This window comes from Phyllosticta capitalensis (assembly GCF_038381095.1).
Source record: "Phyllosticta capitalensis strain CBS 128856 chromosome Unknown BKA78scaffold_9, whole genome shotgun sequence".
Taxonomy (NCBI): domain Eukaryota; kingdom Fungi; phylum Ascomycota; class Dothideomycetes; order Botryosphaeriales; family Phyllostictaceae; genus Phyllosticta; species Phyllosticta capitalensis.
Window position 1 is genome coordinate 385,282 of NW_027117447.1, and position 15,263 is coordinate 400,544.

At 53.6% G+C, this 15,263-nt stretch overlaps 5 protein-coding genes across 5 annotated transcripts; 4 read left to right on the forward strand and 1 right to left on the reverse strand.

The window, feature by feature from the left end:
* Nucleotides 1–414: 414 nt before the first annotated feature.
* Nucleotides 415–1,912, reverse strand: BKA78DRAFT_298114 (uncharacterized protein; the record flags this gene model as incomplete). The annotated part of the gene is made up of 3 exons (XM_066886866.1): nt 415–1,167; nt 1,214–1,859; nt 1,908–1,912. The coding sequence occupies 3 exons, from the start codon at nt 1,910–1,912 to the stop codon at nt 415–417; spliced, it is 1,404 nt and encodes a 467-aa protein (XP_066740993.1).
* A 1,748-nt stretch (nt 1,913–3,660) lies between these two features.
* On the forward strand, nt 3,661–4,565 carry BKA78DRAFT_183676 (uncharacterized protein). The gene has a single exon (XM_066883455.1). It carries the CDS (start codon nt 3,841–3,843, stop codon nt 4,534–4,536), a length of 696 nt encoding a protein of 231 aa, XP_066740994.1. The 5' UTR covers nt 3,661–3,840; the 3' UTR covers nt 4,537–4,565.
* A 477-nt stretch (nt 4,566–5,042) lies between these two features.
* Nucleotides 5,043–6,151, forward strand: BKA78DRAFT_374306 (uncharacterized protein). Its single transcript, XM_066892790.1, has one exon. It carries the CDS (start codon nt 5,218–5,220, stop codon nt 6,133–6,135), a length of 918 nt encoding a protein of 305 aa, XP_066740995.1. The 5' UTR covers nt 5,043–5,217; the 3' UTR covers nt 6,136–6,151.
* A 1,171-nt stretch (nt 6,152–7,322) lies between these two features.
* Nucleotides 7,323–9,455, forward strand: BKA78DRAFT_321447 (glutamyl-tRNA synthetase). Its single transcript, XM_066889025.1, has 3 exons — nt 7,323–7,755; nt 7,805–8,783; nt 8,829–9,455. The coding sequence occupies exons 1-3, from the start codon at nt 7,361–7,363 to the stop codon at nt 9,366–9,368; spliced, it is 1,914 nt and encodes a 637-aa protein (XP_066740996.1). The 5' UTR covers nt 7,323–7,360; the 3' UTR covers nt 9,369–9,455.
* A 2,148-nt stretch (nt 9,456–11,603) lies between these two features.
* Nucleotides 11,604–14,862, forward strand: BKA78DRAFT_183719 (uncharacterized protein). The gene is made up of 7 exons (XM_066883456.1): nt 11,604–11,758; nt 11,834–11,857; nt 11,905–12,035; nt 12,080–13,001; nt 13,051–13,488; nt 13,550–13,836; nt 13,997–14,862. The coding sequence occupies exons 1-7, from the start codon at nt 11,714–11,716 to the stop codon at nt 14,829–14,831; spliced, it is 2,682 nt and encodes an 893-aa protein (XP_066740997.1). The 5' UTR covers nt 11,604–11,713; the 3' UTR covers nt 14,832–14,862.
* Nucleotides 14,863–15,263: the final 401 nt, after the last annotated feature.

A 15,263-nucleotide genomic window follows, 5' to 3' on the forward strand; every position in this document is an offset into this window, starting at 1 on the left:
TGTCTACCTTTCTATTCTTCCCCTGTCTCTTTTCTCATTCCAACTGAGCTTGTCGCACGCGCTCCAGTTCCTTGTTCCTCTCTTCGTCTTCTTGCCATGGCTCCTCCATCAGCTCGAGGCTGCCGTGCTTTTATCCTGCGCCCGTCGTTTTAAAGGTAAGCCTGTGGTGTTCCATTTTAGGTGTCCAACAACGTGGCATTCTCATGTCTTGTTCATTCCCTCGATCGTCTAAAACAATTCCCCAGCATTGACGGAGCAAGTCTGCCCAGGCCGTCCCGCCGCGCCACATGCAAATTTTTTCCAGCCGTCATGCCGTCCAGCTGGACAAATTCCTTGCGTAGATTGGCCAGCTTTCCTGGGGAGTTTGCTCTTCCGTCTCATGCTCGTATCTGTCAGCTGTGACGGCGATGAAGCCTACGTCGTCCTAGTCACAAAGCGGTCCATGAGGGTCACGAATCGAGTGAATCCCTCCTCCATCGCCGTCATTCTGTCTTCCAGCCTCGTCATTCGTACCTCCATCGACAGGTTTTCGGATTGACCTGATGGCTTGGATGCCGGCGTGGTAGTGTTGCTCTGTCTAGCCAGTGCTTCCTCCAATCGCTTCATTCGTGCTTCGAGCGAAGCGGGACCCGGCGAATGCTGTTTTGTTGGAAGACTGGCCGCCAGCGCCTCGTCTGGTGGCGCCGATACCGCCAGCGTTTCCTTTGCTAAAGCTGTGGTGCTGCTGCTGCTGGAAGCTGCGGTGCAGTTGGGGAGACTGCCGAAGTTTTCTGTTTTCTGCCGTTTCGCGTTTGGTCCTTCACAGCCAAGCGACGAGGAATCTGTGCTCAAGTTAAAACTTGTGCCAACATGATTTTGGAATGTCTTCTCTGCTCGGGGCAGGGCAGAAGATGACGACTTACCATGGGCTGCTGATGCCTCAACATGCGTCGCCTGTCCTGCTTGCTTCTCTGCCAAGTTGCCATTAGAGACGGCAGGGGCTTTCGAGCTCGTGGGCGGCACTTCCTTCGAATTCTCGATTTGCGTTGGCGCGGAGATAGAGTCGCCCTCTCCCTTTCGCTCGTTGAGGCCCTGGTACCAGTACGCCATGCTCCTCCCCACAAATTTGCATGTATAGCTTAGTCCGCTGTCCTTACTGCACCATTGATGCATCGCAGCGTCTCTTCCCTGAGTACCAATCTCCATGTTGTGACGCGGATCCGTATTTTTTTACTTGGGTGGCCCTCAATCTCGCCGCCTCCAAGTCCAGGGAATTGAACACGCCAGTCAAGATATTGATCGCGCGCATATCGGTCTCGGGAAAGAAAAGCCTCAGGCGGGTGCATCTCGCCAGGGAGTCCATCGCTTTGATCTTGTGAAGGCTCCATACAGGTAGCGGCTGGAGCATTTCGACGTTGGGCTGGACCAAGACCGGAGGCTTTGCAAGACGGAGACTCAAGCCAGCCAGGCCTCCAAGGTACGCTGGGGTTCGCTTGTAAAAGCCGCAAAAAACCGGTCCAGGCACGTTCTTGTAGTGGCCCAAACGGGTCCATGGGTTCCAGATGCGGCCTTCCTCTAAGCAGTCTCCGCCGTTGAACCCAGCGGGATTCACGTAATGCGTCATCTTCGCGGATGCGATGTCCTTGTGGGTGAGCAACAGAAACATCGTCACATCTTGGCCATTGACTCCCGGTTTGGACAATGTGACCTGGGTCGACAATGTAATGTGGACGTGGCGTTGTGCAATGAGTCCGCTGTGAATTGCGATGACGGCTTGGTGCACGTCGCCTAGATACGAGGGAGCAAATTCGCCGTTGGGGTGCCATTCAATGATGGCTTTGGCGTACAACCGAGAGCCTTGGTTGGCCTGAGGTAGTTCCCTGTTGAAAATGAGTAAATTGAGGGTCAATGTTGTCGGTGTCACTCACTGCATTGCGAAGGGTGTGATGTCGCTGGAACAGAGCCAGGCCTCAATTTGACGTGCCCTCACAACTTCTCGAGAGTTGACTGGGAGAAGGGAGAAGACAAATGGTCTGTGTGTTGTGAGGAAGAGTTGAGTTGGTGGGCTGGGCGATGAGGAGAATTCGTGAGTTGCGACAGCAGCTAGTGTGGTTTTGTGCGATTTTGAAATTTTACAGGTGGCTGGAGTTTTCCCACTGCCGCACACATGGCAGTCGCAACTGCCGATGGATCGGTCTGTCAGACAGCCGTGGCTGCCATGTGTTGCCGCACAAGCGGCTTTGTCTCTTTTCAGGCAGAACGGCTGTTACTGTGCAAAAGCCAAGATCATTCGATTCACGGAGTCAAGATACACAACAACTGGACAAAAAAAGGCGCAGGCCCTGCACTGACACTGCGCGAGGGACATGGGCTCATATACTGGCTATACACTCCCTCAGCCACTACCTAGTAAGGCAGTGGCTAGAGGGAGATACTTGAACTTGGACTCGTTTTTGCTGACGGACTGGCTAAATGGGACTTCTTTAATGTGGCTGAGATATTTTCGAAGGGCCTGTTGAAGAGGGAAGGGACGAGACTTTTTAAATCTCAATTCCCTATCCTCTTGCTGTTGACTTTGCTAGGTGTTTCTCCATCAAACATTCTGATTTATCGTCAGCCTAAAAACTTACCTAGTCTCGAGAAAAGAAAGTCCCAAATTCTGAGGATCCTCGCACCATCTTAGCTACTGCAATCATCTCCAATAACAGCTTGAAGTGAGCGTGTCATGATTTTGTCAGAAAAAGTTTCTCTATCTTGGTTCAGCGCAAAGAATTCACAACAGGCTCAGTTTGGATACCTATTTGCCAGGCTGGAATCAAACATGGTAGTCCCTTTGCCAGGGGAAGAACGTGGTAATGTAGTGAAATATCCAACTGCTCAAGATCGAATTCTTTAAAGTCGTGAGCATCGTAGGAGAAAGACTTACACTAACATTTGATCGTCGTCCAAGCGCTTCACACGGAGATTCATGAAGCAAATACCTGTGCAACCTCACATTTTGCCTTAAATAACCAGAATATAGATTGAGACCGCCGTGGGCTTCTACTTACTTTTAGTGGTGCTGTGACTTGAGGAAGTAGGAAGTTGTCTGTCCTTCTGGCACCACCCCTGCGGGCAATCGGCCCGCCTTCCCTTTTTCGGACCGAGCCGTCGCCCAGGAACATCTCACGCGTACCGCACGACGCGTCTCTATCTACGCGTCGACCTCCTTGTTCTATGCAGTGTTTTTGACAAAAATCACTTATTCCTCCTTTCGCCACTCCCCGCCATTCTCTCGTTTGCAAAGCTTTATTTTTAGCCTCTCCATCCAGTCGCTTACAGTACGTCACCCTAGTCGTGATCAAGTCCGACTTTTTCTGCTTCAGCGAGTTCTCAAGAAATTTTGCATCTTTCCCGGTCCCCTTCCTCGCTGGAGTCTGGCGGGTTCCAAGTGAAATCTCCCCCGAAGAAAGGACCCCCTTTGATATGATCGCTAATGTCGAAATGGCAAAGAAAAACATCCCCAACTGAACGCTGCTCGTCTTTGGCAACCAAGATTGACGGCATTGGTCACAAACCCGGCTGCGATTGGCCACCCATCCCTAACATCCCATCATGCCGTCTCTGTTTGACAAGAAGCCCTGCTGCAAGCCGGACGCCCCAGTCGTCGTCTCCTGGAAATCATCACCAAACGCGCAGCCCTCCTACTTCCGGCACTGGCTACCTTCGCCGACAACCAAAGCCACGCTGACGATGCCTCCCGTGTCATCGTCGCTGGGGTTTTCAACGACATGATTCCAGGCCAAACTGCGCGTACCGCTGCACCTCGACAGCTGGGGCGGCAAAAAAATTGACGTCTTCCTCCTCATCGGTGGCGAAAGCATGCGCACGGTACACACGCGCTTGTACACACGTGCCGACCCAAATGACGAGAATGCCGGGCCTGGCTGTCCCGAGTGCAGTTGCAAGTGCAAGTTCAAAGGGCCGGCCGAGGGCAGAGAAGACGTCGAAATTTGCAGTCTGGACGCGGTGCCCGCCCCAGTCCGCCGCGCCTTTTCTCACGAGGACGAGCTCAGAGGTGACGTTGTGGAGGTCGAATTCGTCCTCGAGCCACGCCCGCGTCCGGTCATCATTGCGCCGGACGATGGCGAAGAGTTTCCGCTGCCGTCGACCAACGTGTCCGAGACGATCTACCAGCATCTGGAGCAGCTGGCTAGAAGCAGGACGATTACGATGTTCTTGCCGAAGAAGTTTGTCCGGACCGTCGTCCCGCTGGACTCGTTAAAGACGGAACTTGCCCTCGGTCACGTGGAGACTGATCCAGCGTTGCAGAATATCAGGGGCTTCTACGGTAGGGGCAGCGGAATGAAGGGTAAGATCATCGAATGGGATGATGACAAGGACGAGGAGGCAGCGCTACCGCACTGGCACCATGCTCGCGGCACGACTTTGCCGGAGATTTGGGAGCGGAGGAGATTCAAGCCGGCGGGACGGGATCCCGATTCGGGCTCAGAGACTGCTTCTGAGGTGTATGAAAGTATGGCTCCCTTGTTAGATTACTGGACGTCCGCCACTTGACAGTTTGTCGAACTCTTTGTTTGAGATAAGTGCTGATTCAAGCAAAGACCCAAATTACCGGCTTCCGGGGTGGGAGAACGAGCCGGAACCTCCAAGGAAGCGACGAAGGCATAATGCTTGAGAGCTCTTGCAGTTTCCTCGCTGTGCCGAGCATTATGCCTTTCAATCAGCCAAGAGTGTTTCCGGAACAGTGCTTCGAGTCGGATCGTAATTCGTGATGGTTGAGCAGTCTGTAGTAAGGAATAGGACGAACGAGGATAAGAACCTCATGGCCGGTTCATGTGATGATGTTTGAGGGTCTGAAAAATTGACGGACAACTGAACGACCATTGCGATTTCAGCATGAACCAGATGATAAGCTTTTCGGGTGTCAGTTAGTTGGAGGTTGGCTTTAGCTGGTCTAACTGATTGCGTCTTTCTGTTAGGGCTCCCTAAACAGGGATGCTATTCAGACTGCTATACCTTTCTCGGCGCGGTTGCATCCAGAATTTGGAACCCGATGGAGAACTAGTGAAGCGAGCGTAGGTATTTAACCAGGCTCGCGCAACTCTGACCGCAGACACCACCTTCCATACCTCGGTCAGCGGTCATTCATCTTTCTGATCCACATCACACACCGAGTCTTCGGACCGACAATTTTCTTGTAGACTCATCCCGAGACATTCACCATCGTACTTCCTCATGAACGCCTTCAGCCCAGCACTCAACGCATTTCTCCGGAATTGGAGAAGTGGCTTCGATTCAAATCCAAGCCGGGATGGAGATTCTGAAATGTCCTTCGAAGAGCCTGACATTGAATTCAACGACCAGAAGCCATGTTGTCTTGCCGAGTCTCCTGTTCTGATGGAAATTCCGTCTCCCAATGACAAGAAGGCCTTCATATTCGGACACCGCCTTCCGACTCAAACCGGCAAAGCCACCATTAGCATGGCATGTACCGATTCCAAGGACTTGTGGTCTGGAGCCGCCCACATCAAACTGCGGGTTCCCGTCCACCTGCAAGGATACGGCGTGGGCAACACGGGCAGGAAAGTCGACGTTTTCCTCTTCTTCCCGGGCGAGATCCTCGAGTCCATGTCCCTTACGCTATTCACCAGCTTGGACCCCGAGAAAGAAGACCATGGCTTTTCTTGTTCCAATTGTGGCTGCAATTGCCAGTACAAAGGAGCGGCAGAGGGAACGGATATCAATGTCCGTCGTCTTAGCGATTTACCCAAGTCCGTGAGCCGTGTCTTTCTTGATGAGCGCTCATTCTATGACATTGAGCCCAAGACAGACTACGACATGAGGTACAAACTGGGCGAGCAAGAATACATCTATCGTGGTGATGTCGTCAAAATCAATCTCCTGCTGAAGAGGCCTCCACTGCTCATTACACCGAACGGCGAGATGCCTGTGGCATCATCGAAAGTCTCAGAGCCGGTGGTCAAAGCGATGTGCGGGATCGCTGAGAGCGGCACTCGCGTAACCTTTTACATTCCGCGCAAGTACTTGGAGTCGGTGAGAGAGCTGACGAGGTTCCGGTTTTCGATTGAACACATGGACTTGTGGACCTCGAAAGAGGATTCGAAGTTCAAACGCTACTATCAAGACGGATAGTCAAGATTTCAGGAACAATACTCTCACCCATCCGGGCCAAAATTGGTTGGTGGTGTTGTAAAATTCAACAGGGCCGAGGCTCCGGTGGATGGGCGTGCTGGACCTGTGAGAGATGTAGCCGGACCGCAGGAGGAAATTGTCGAGCAGTCAACGAGCGCTGCACAGTCCTCGAATGCTGAAGATGGTAAGCGACCCATTTGAACCGTTCTCTTCCCTTGACTTGTGGTCCCTCGCATTTTCCAAATTCTTGATCGGATTTGAGTTGTTGCTGACGCAAAGTTCAGACATGGACATGTCGTCCGTGCCATCTGAGTCGGAAGACCAACCACAAGCACAAAGAAAAAGACAGAGGGTTGTGTAAAGTCAAGACAAACAACCCAAACCAAGTCTTGACAGCGCGATGCATCGGGCAGTAACAGCAAGGGTCGTCTTCTTGGTTTATATCAGACTTGTGAGAGCAAATCAGTCTGGATTGGAAAGCTCAGTCTTTTAGAGTCTATTCACATGTGACTGTGGTCTTGAAATTACTCGGATCCTTACTCCTGAACAGCATGGGGATATTCTTACTTTTTCCGGCGACATGTTTGTGTTTGGATTATGAGCACCTGGGAGTCTGTCAATTACGCCCGAATTTAAGAACGAACCTGGACTGGGTCCAAAATAACTCGGTGGAATCGTGAATGATCTCAGAGCCACTGCCAGCTGAGAGGCATGTCGATAAAATAAGAGCGCAACGCAAAAGCTTGCCGCGGACAGTCAGCGATGACACTGGTCTCGAATTTCAACCCAAGCTCTTAATTGTAGAAGTTTCGCGTCTTCCATGATGTGCTCCCTCAAAGACATCATAGACAACATAGACAACCTTTGTATCAGTCTCCACGTGCAAGGTTCTTCTCACAACCTAGAAGAAATCGAACAATCGAATCCCTTGACGTGAGGCGGCGGCGCCATATCGGCCTCTGGTTGTGCGTACCAAGAAAAGGTAATGGAAGCTTTTCGGAGACATAAGAAGCTGTCTCTTAGGACAGGAACTTATCATGACACTGACAAGGGATAGTTTGCGACGACGTCCAAGAGTTGAGGTTGTTGCGCAAAGCCACAAGCGGCGGTGACTCAGAATTGTGGCGGGCTTGCATGACTCGAAATTTGGCGGGCAAAATCCGCCCCGCCATCATCGTCAGTCTTGTCACAACCACAATTCATTGAACAACACCACTCGTCCAAAATGGAGGCCCAGATCAAGGAGTGGCAGGACCGTGCCGCTAAGCTCACCCCTCTCAACCTCAAGGCCATTGAGGCCCCGCTCGCCGAGCTCGATGCCCACCTTACCCTCCGCTCCCACATCGTTGGCTATGGCCTGACCGACGCCGACATCACCGTTTGGAAGACGCTGAGGGACAACCGTGTCGCCCATGCCTACATCAAGCAGAACCTCATGGTCAACTTGACCCGCTGGTTCAAGTACATTGAGGAGGCATACCCCGAGCAGTCGGCGCTTGCTCACAGGCCCGCCAAGAAGGCGGCGGCCGCCGACGAGAAGAAGGGCGACGAGGGCAACTACGACATTGGCCTGCAGGATGTTGAGAATGGTGTCGTTACCAGGTTCCCGCCTGAGCCTTCGTAGGTTTTCCCTGCAGGGTCTCTCGGTTCCAAGCTAACAACGTCTCAGAGGATACCTCCACATCGGTCACGCAAAGGCCGCCCTATTGAACGACTACTTTGCGCACAAGAAGTACCAGGGCACTCTCATCCTCCGCTTCGATGACACCAACCCGTCCAAGGAGAAGCAGGAATTCCAAGACTCCATCATCGAGGATCTTGCGCTCATGGGCATCAAGCCCGACAGGAGCACCCACACCAGCGACTACTTCCAGGAGCTTTACGAATACTGCATTCAGCTCATCAAGGAGGGAAATGGCTACGCGGATGACACCGCACAGGAGCAGATGCGCCAGGAACGCATGGACGGAATTGCCAGCAAGAGGAGGGATGCTTCCGTGGAGGACAACCTTGCGCGCTTCGAGGAGATGAAGAAGGGCACGGAGGAGGGAACCAAGTGGTGCATTCGCGCAAAAATGTCCGTGGACAACCCCAACAAGGCCCTGCGTGATCCTGTCGTCTACCGCTGCAACCCTCAGGAGCACCACCGTACTGGCGCGACCTGGAAGATCTATCCTACCTACGACTTCTGTTGCCCCATTGTTGACTCCATTGAGGGTGTTACCCACGCCCTTCGTACCACCGAGTACAAGGACCGCGACGCCCAGTACCAATGGTTCATCAAGGCTCTCAAGCTCCGTGGTGTCCACAACTGGGACTTTGCACGCATGAACTTTGTGCGCACTCTGTTGTCCAAGCGCAAGCTCACCAAGCTCGTCGATGCCGGCCTCGTCTGGGGTTGGGACGACCCGCGTATGCCCACCGTCCGCGGTATCCGCAGGCGCGGTATGACTATTCCTGCTTTGCAGGAATTCATCCTCAAGCAGGGCCCTAGTAAAAACATTGTCAACCTCGACTGGACAACGTTCTGGGCTACCAACAAGAAGTACATTGACCCCATTGCCGGTCGCTACACTGCCGTGGAGTCTACCGACAAGGTGCCAGTCAAGCTCATTGGCTACGCCCACCCGGGTCCTTACACCGAGGAGGTGAGTAAATGGCGATAGAATAGTGAGCTGCGCTGACTTGTCCAGAAACCTCTGCACGCCAAGAACAAGGATGTTGGCATGAAGAAGGTTACCTTCAGCTCAGAAGTCTTGCTTGACCAGGAGGATGCGCAGTCCTTTGCCCAGGACGAGGAAATCACCTTGATGAACTGGGGCAACGCCATCGTCCGCAAGATCTCGCACTCCATCAACCCTGTCAACCTACTCAAGTCTGGCAAGACTCCCATCACTGGCCTCGAGCTGGAGTTGCACCTGCAGGGCGACGTCAAGAAGACGGCAAAGAAGGTTACATGGCTCAGCACAGCACAGGATCTCGTCCCCGTTGAGCTGGTCGATTTCGACTTCCTCATCACAAAGGACAAGCTGGCCGAGGAGGATAACTGGGAGGATTTCATCACGCCCAAGACGGAATTCAGGACAGAGGCTGTTGCGGACCAAAACGTGGCGAAACTCAAGGTCGACGACATCATCCAGTTCGATCGCAAGGGCTTCTTCAGAGTGGACAGGGCGTTCCAGCACGGGAAACCTGCTGTGTTGTTCCAGATTCCTACTGGAAAGAACAAATAGACTTTGGGATCAGAGCCCATCTTGGACGGGAATGGAAGTTGTAGGAGCATGCAATGAAATAAGAGTTTCGACGATTCGACAAACTCGGTACTGAAAGAGTTTTGAGCCAATCACAGCCTCTGAACTCGAACTCTCAAGGTTGCGATAAAGGCGAATGCCTAAACGGCTTGCGCGTCCAAGCAAGAGATTCGGGCTCTTACATTCTAGCAGGGTAAAAGGTCGCCGACATGGAACTGCTAAAGATTTACGTCACATCATCGAATTCACCAAACGCGGCAGATTACCAAGAGCCTTGGCAGCAGTGAAGCTACGGCCTTGAGGAACTCCAAACACCGGGCAAGATCTCTTGGCCCCTTAGTGTTAGCTGCCTTAGCAACCCCGCCGAGGCAATCTGGAGACAGCGACTTCGGTGTGGAAATTCTCGGTTTAAAACAATTCGGCCTCATCGATCTCGGTTGGAAGAGCCTTGGCGCTCCTGGAGCGGCGGCATCAACCAACAGATCTTCTTTTCTTACTCATGGTTTTTACAGCGCTTACCGAAAGAAACCAGACTCGACATCGTATGCGCCACAACGTCAAGAATACTTCCAGCGGCAATTCCGATGGTACATCCCGTTACCCACGTTCTGACGAGGCTAAGCTATTTCTAGAGCATGGATTTGTAGCCTGCCTTTCTTGCCAAAATGGAAACCATGCAGGAAGAAGATTCCGGTAACATCGACCCGTCGCGATAACCATCCAGTCGGAATCTGCGGCTCATTACCCGCTCTGCAGATCTAGCGCGCGGGGAAAAGCCTTCTAAACGAGCTCACTCAAATCCTGTTTACCTGATCCTTGTCCCGCGCTTGGATACGGTCCAAACCGCTCGCGGGAGTGACGTGATTGAGCTTCATTCCCTCCTTGCTGATGACTGAACAGATCTACTAAAGATGGATTAATGAACAATGAGCTCTGGGTGCTGCTGTCGTGGGACGAAGGTGAATGTTCATGGTCGCCTCTGGTAAGTTGAATCCCAAGTGAAGATGCTCCATTCCAAAACAGGAAAGAGCAGACGCTACGCTATGATTGGCCGAATTTTTCCAGATCAGACGGCAACCATGCATTCGAACAGTGGCTGTTACATGTGCCACCAGTTTCAGGACTTCCAAACAAAAGACAACCAGGAAAAAAGACGAGTCAATTGTGCGACCATACAGCTCAGGCCGAGGTACCGGAGCGCGGAAAGGTCAATTGGAAGATGGGCTGATGGAACAAGCGACTCAGGAACAGCGCCTCCAGAATGGAACAAGCGTTTTGGCGATGCTACATGGATTCTGGGGTCAAGGTAGCCTCGCATGGTGTCAGAACATCTACAGGGGTGCAGTCCAATAGGCAATGCGCTGTCTTTATCCACAGGAAACTACATGCTTATGCATATTCAGTGTGGGCGGGGGAGAATTTTGTCCATCGAAATCGTGAAAAGGTAAGTGGAATACCCTCTACTCAGACTGAAGACTAGAACACCAACACGTCGACGGCGATACATTCACCAAGCCTGTCAAGTCGGCGGATGGGTAACGGTCGTTACCACACGGGAGGGCGCCAAACCTGTTTAGGGCGGCCCCGAGCGCGCCTGGTAAAAACAAGCGGGTAACTCCACCAAGTTCGCATCTATAACTCGTTGCGGGCATGACCTAAGTTTTGGTTCCAATCTCGAAGCGGCTTAGCCAGGAGCTTGGTCCTATTCTGACACAGACGTTTTCTAGTGCCCTAGGAGCCAACCGTTGGTGATAGGTAGCAGCACATGGCGGAAACGGGCGGGTCCAGTGCAGCCTTGGACTCCTCGGCTTGGGAGCCCTCACTTGCCCGCAGTGAGCGCGCGCTGCCTCGTGATGGCGTGCATCTGGCAGTGTGCTACGACATCAACCGCCGCCCCCATCTAATCTTTGAAAAGTTACAACCGGGGTTGCTGTTGGAAGATCAACATAATTCGTTTTGACAGATGCACGCGCGTGGGGCCAAACAGGTCCGCTAAACCAAAGGTACCTTGGTGGAATCGAACTGGATGAGTAATGTGTATCGACCTCGCAGTGAGACGAAAGGCGCTGCGTCGAATGATTAGGTCAAGACGCGGACCGGTTTCCATAATTCGCCGCAGTAACTTCTCAAGCTTCAGCCTTAACCGCCACACCGCCGCCCTGACCACATGCTGCGGTATCCTCTTTCGAAACCCTTACTCGATGTCGAAGTTGGCCTTAACTACTACTTACCCCGTAACCTCTTCCTTCGCTTCGGCCATTTTCAGCCTCACCCATCGGCAGCTATTCTGATATTTCATCTAATCATCGTCTCCTGAATCGGTTTTGATGGCCGCTTTTCTGGGGAGGGCTGGCCATCCTGCTCATCCAGCCGTAAGTCGGGCTCCGAGTTTTCCTCTCCACGTTCTGCATTCCATCTCTGCCCCATCTCTGCTGACCCTGCAGTAGTGTGACTTGTGCTACGCACGAAAGGTGAACCAGACGGGAGAATTTGTCAAAGGCTATCTGACCGGATCAAGATAAAATGCGATCGAAATGACCCTTGTGGAAACTGCCTTGACGCCAATACGCAGTGCCTCAGGACGCGTCCGAAGCGCGTTGGGAGGCCGAGGCAGTCGTCGACAAACCAGAAGTACGAAGCGAAGCCGCCGTGAGTTGTACGTGAGTGCACGTCCGCCTACTGACACGCAACAGTGAAAAGACCGAGTCCATGATTAACAGACTCGTACGACTGGAGGATTCGGTCACACGACTCACCACCGTCTTGTCCAAAAGCCCTGTTCAGCAGCGAAATAGTGCCTCTCCTTCCCCCCAACTGGACGAGCTGAGCGGAGCCCGAGATCGGAGCCAATTACGAAGGAGTCCGTCTAGCGCGTCGAGATCCGAGGAAAGGAGCGGTCGTGCTTCGAAAAGGATCCGTATGGAGAGCCCAGAGGATCGAACGAAAGAAGAACGTCGAGACAGCGCAGAAATCGAGTCCCGGAAATGTCAGCTCGAGCAAGACCTCGCGAGGGCGACGACGCTCGAGGCGCAAAAGTTCATCCAAGGGGAGCTGGCCGAGGCCTCGCAAAGCTTTCCCTCCGAGAAGAAGGCAGTGTTGGAGACGGCATTGCGCTTCATCAACCAAATGTCTCACGGTGTTCACTCTGATCCCACGCCCAGCACAAACACCTGCACGGCCGACATTCCCGAGATCCTCACGCCTCCATCGCCAGAATTCGTGCACTTGATGATGGCAGGTAATGAGCCCAAATCCTACAGCGCCTACGATGACCCGCTAAGAAAGATGGGGTCCTCAGAAAGTCGTTACACGTATCCCGCAAACTGGTACCTGGAATTCTCGTCCTTCATTTCGGCAAAGACGTTGGAGAGGATGACACTGGCTTTGATAGACGCCAAAGAGGACGAGCCGACCCTTATACAATACTCCATTTGCATCAACAGCTATGCCTACGCTTTCCTTACCCGCCTTCCTGGAGAGGAAATGAACGAGCCCATGATGGAGGCCTTGGACAGATCGAGAGACGTCTATCTGCGAAAAGCCTTGATTGGATTGAATTACATTAGCATCCTGGCTCAACCCAGCCTCTCCTTGCTCCAGGCGCTTCTATCAGGCGTGAGTGCAACGGGTTGGCCGTCGACATTGGCGTACTAACGACATATAGGTCGTACTCTTGCAAAGACTCGGCGACACTCCGAAATGCTGGACACTCAACACCGTGGCGTGCCGCGTCTGCGTCGCCCTCGGTCTCCACCATCCACAGCCGTTGAGCAAGCCACACTCGGAGCAGACACAGGAAGAAAAGGAGGCGCGAGCGTGTTTTTTGTGGACATTCATCTTCGACAAAGGCTCCGCCATGAGCCTGCACCGGCCGGTCGTTTTGCCCGTGTGGGATGTGCCGGTGGAGATTGCGTCGCCGATGGATCCAGACAAGCCGTTTACCGCGATTCTGGGCGCGCTGTACCAGTTTGCTGCCGTGCAAGCGACCATCATGTGCGAGTTGCACTTTCAGCCCGCGCAGACCAACTCGCCGCAAAGACGAGATCACACGGTATCAGCCCTCAAAAAGCGGATGACGCAGATCAAGAAGCACATTACCGAGGTACATCAAGTCTTCGATTGAATTGAAAAACAGGACTGTGGCACTGATGGAAAAATGATAGCTACGAGCCTTCCCACCACACTCGACGGACGCGAGCATGATTAGCGAATGGACGTCGCTCGACTTCATCTACCACTCGATCATGACGGTGATAATCCGGTCCGACAGCAGCATCGTGTCGGACGCCATCAAGCGCGAGGAGTGCCTGGAGAATGCGCGGGCCGCGTTCATCGCGCTGCAGAACCTGCGAAAACACCTCAAGAGCGCTATGGATGAGAAGTGCTTCGCCATGTTCTTGCCCTGGTCAGTTTCCTCCGCTCAAAAGATGCACCGAGAACACTTGTCTTGGTCAGTCTGCGGGATCCCTCTCTCCTTTGCCCTGCTTTGTTTCTCACAAAAATGTTGGGAGCGACTCTCTTGGACTTGGAGATGATAGCTTCGTGCGTTGAATTATGATTACATTTTACGTTGCCCCCTTGGCCCGGAAGGCATTTTGACATGTCAATAGGACCGTACTCTATTACCCACTCCGCCCTTACTACGTTCTCTTTTGCAACGTCGTGGCCACGTCCCACGTCGCCGACTACGAAATCATGAAGGACTTCGCCGAGTCCCTGACCGAGCTGCCCGCCCTCAACGACTCGGCGATCCGGCTCCAAAAGCTGTGCGCGACGCTCGTCAGCCTGTGCACGCCGCTCATCCAGAGGGCCAAGGAAGCCGCGGCCGCGGCGAACCAAACTCCGGAGCCCGACAGCGCTCAGGGGCAGGCGGGAGAGCAAGGAGGCTACAGCGGTGGAGCAGGCGCCAGTGGCAGCGGGACCCAAGGCGCAGGTGGAGGAGGGCCACCGGCTGCGCACACCCGCAGCGCCAGCACGCACGAACGCCATCAGCCGTTTTACCCAAACAGTGTGATGGGCGAGTCGACCGTGGCAATGATGACGCCTGAACTCTCGCAGCCGCCATGGTATCAGACGTCATTGTATCCGGAGCACGGGGGCGGCAGCGCAGGAGGAGGGAGTGGAGGAGCGAGCGGGAGTGGAGCAGTTCGCAGCGGTGGTAGCGGCGGCGCCGTCGAAGGCGGCGAGGGGGCGCAGACGAGCAGCTCGGAAGAAATGTTCAACGCCCTGTTCGACGTGCAGCCCAGCCTCGACTGGCTGGGTGCCGAAGTCTTCAGCAGTCAGGGGTCGTCGGGGCAGGCAGTAATGGTGTCTGCTAACAGCAGCGCAGCCAACGCTGGCGCTGTGCCGGGCGCATCAGGGGCAGCGCCAGGGGGTGCCTCAGTTCCCGGGTGGATTGATTGGGAGGTAATGGGCAATCAGGGGCGCGGGGGTTGGGGGCTGTGATGTGAATAGTTGACGCGATCCTGCCACTGCTGACTTTGTGGCATCATTCCCTTCACCCTCTTTAACAACCTTTCCCCCTCGCCTCCAAACGTGTATAAGCAGTATTGTTCCCCCTGTCTTCGGTTTGTATCATATCATCTTGGCCTTTGGGTGGAGCAGCAGGGAGACGAGACGGCTCTATTCGATTCGATAGGATTGCTTTCGGATATCCCGCGCCGGAAGGTAATATTCCTAGTCTATACTTGCATTCAATTAGGACAGGTTCCATGTCGCTCGAAATGGCATGGGAACCAAAAGGGGGGCACGCGTCTGGCATAGCATAAATGTACGCCACGAAGGAAGAAAAGGGTATTATTGCAGTCCAGGGAACCGGGCCAAGAGGGACACTCACCTCCGCAGTGGGAAGTTCACTAATCCCGGCTGGCCCTTGTA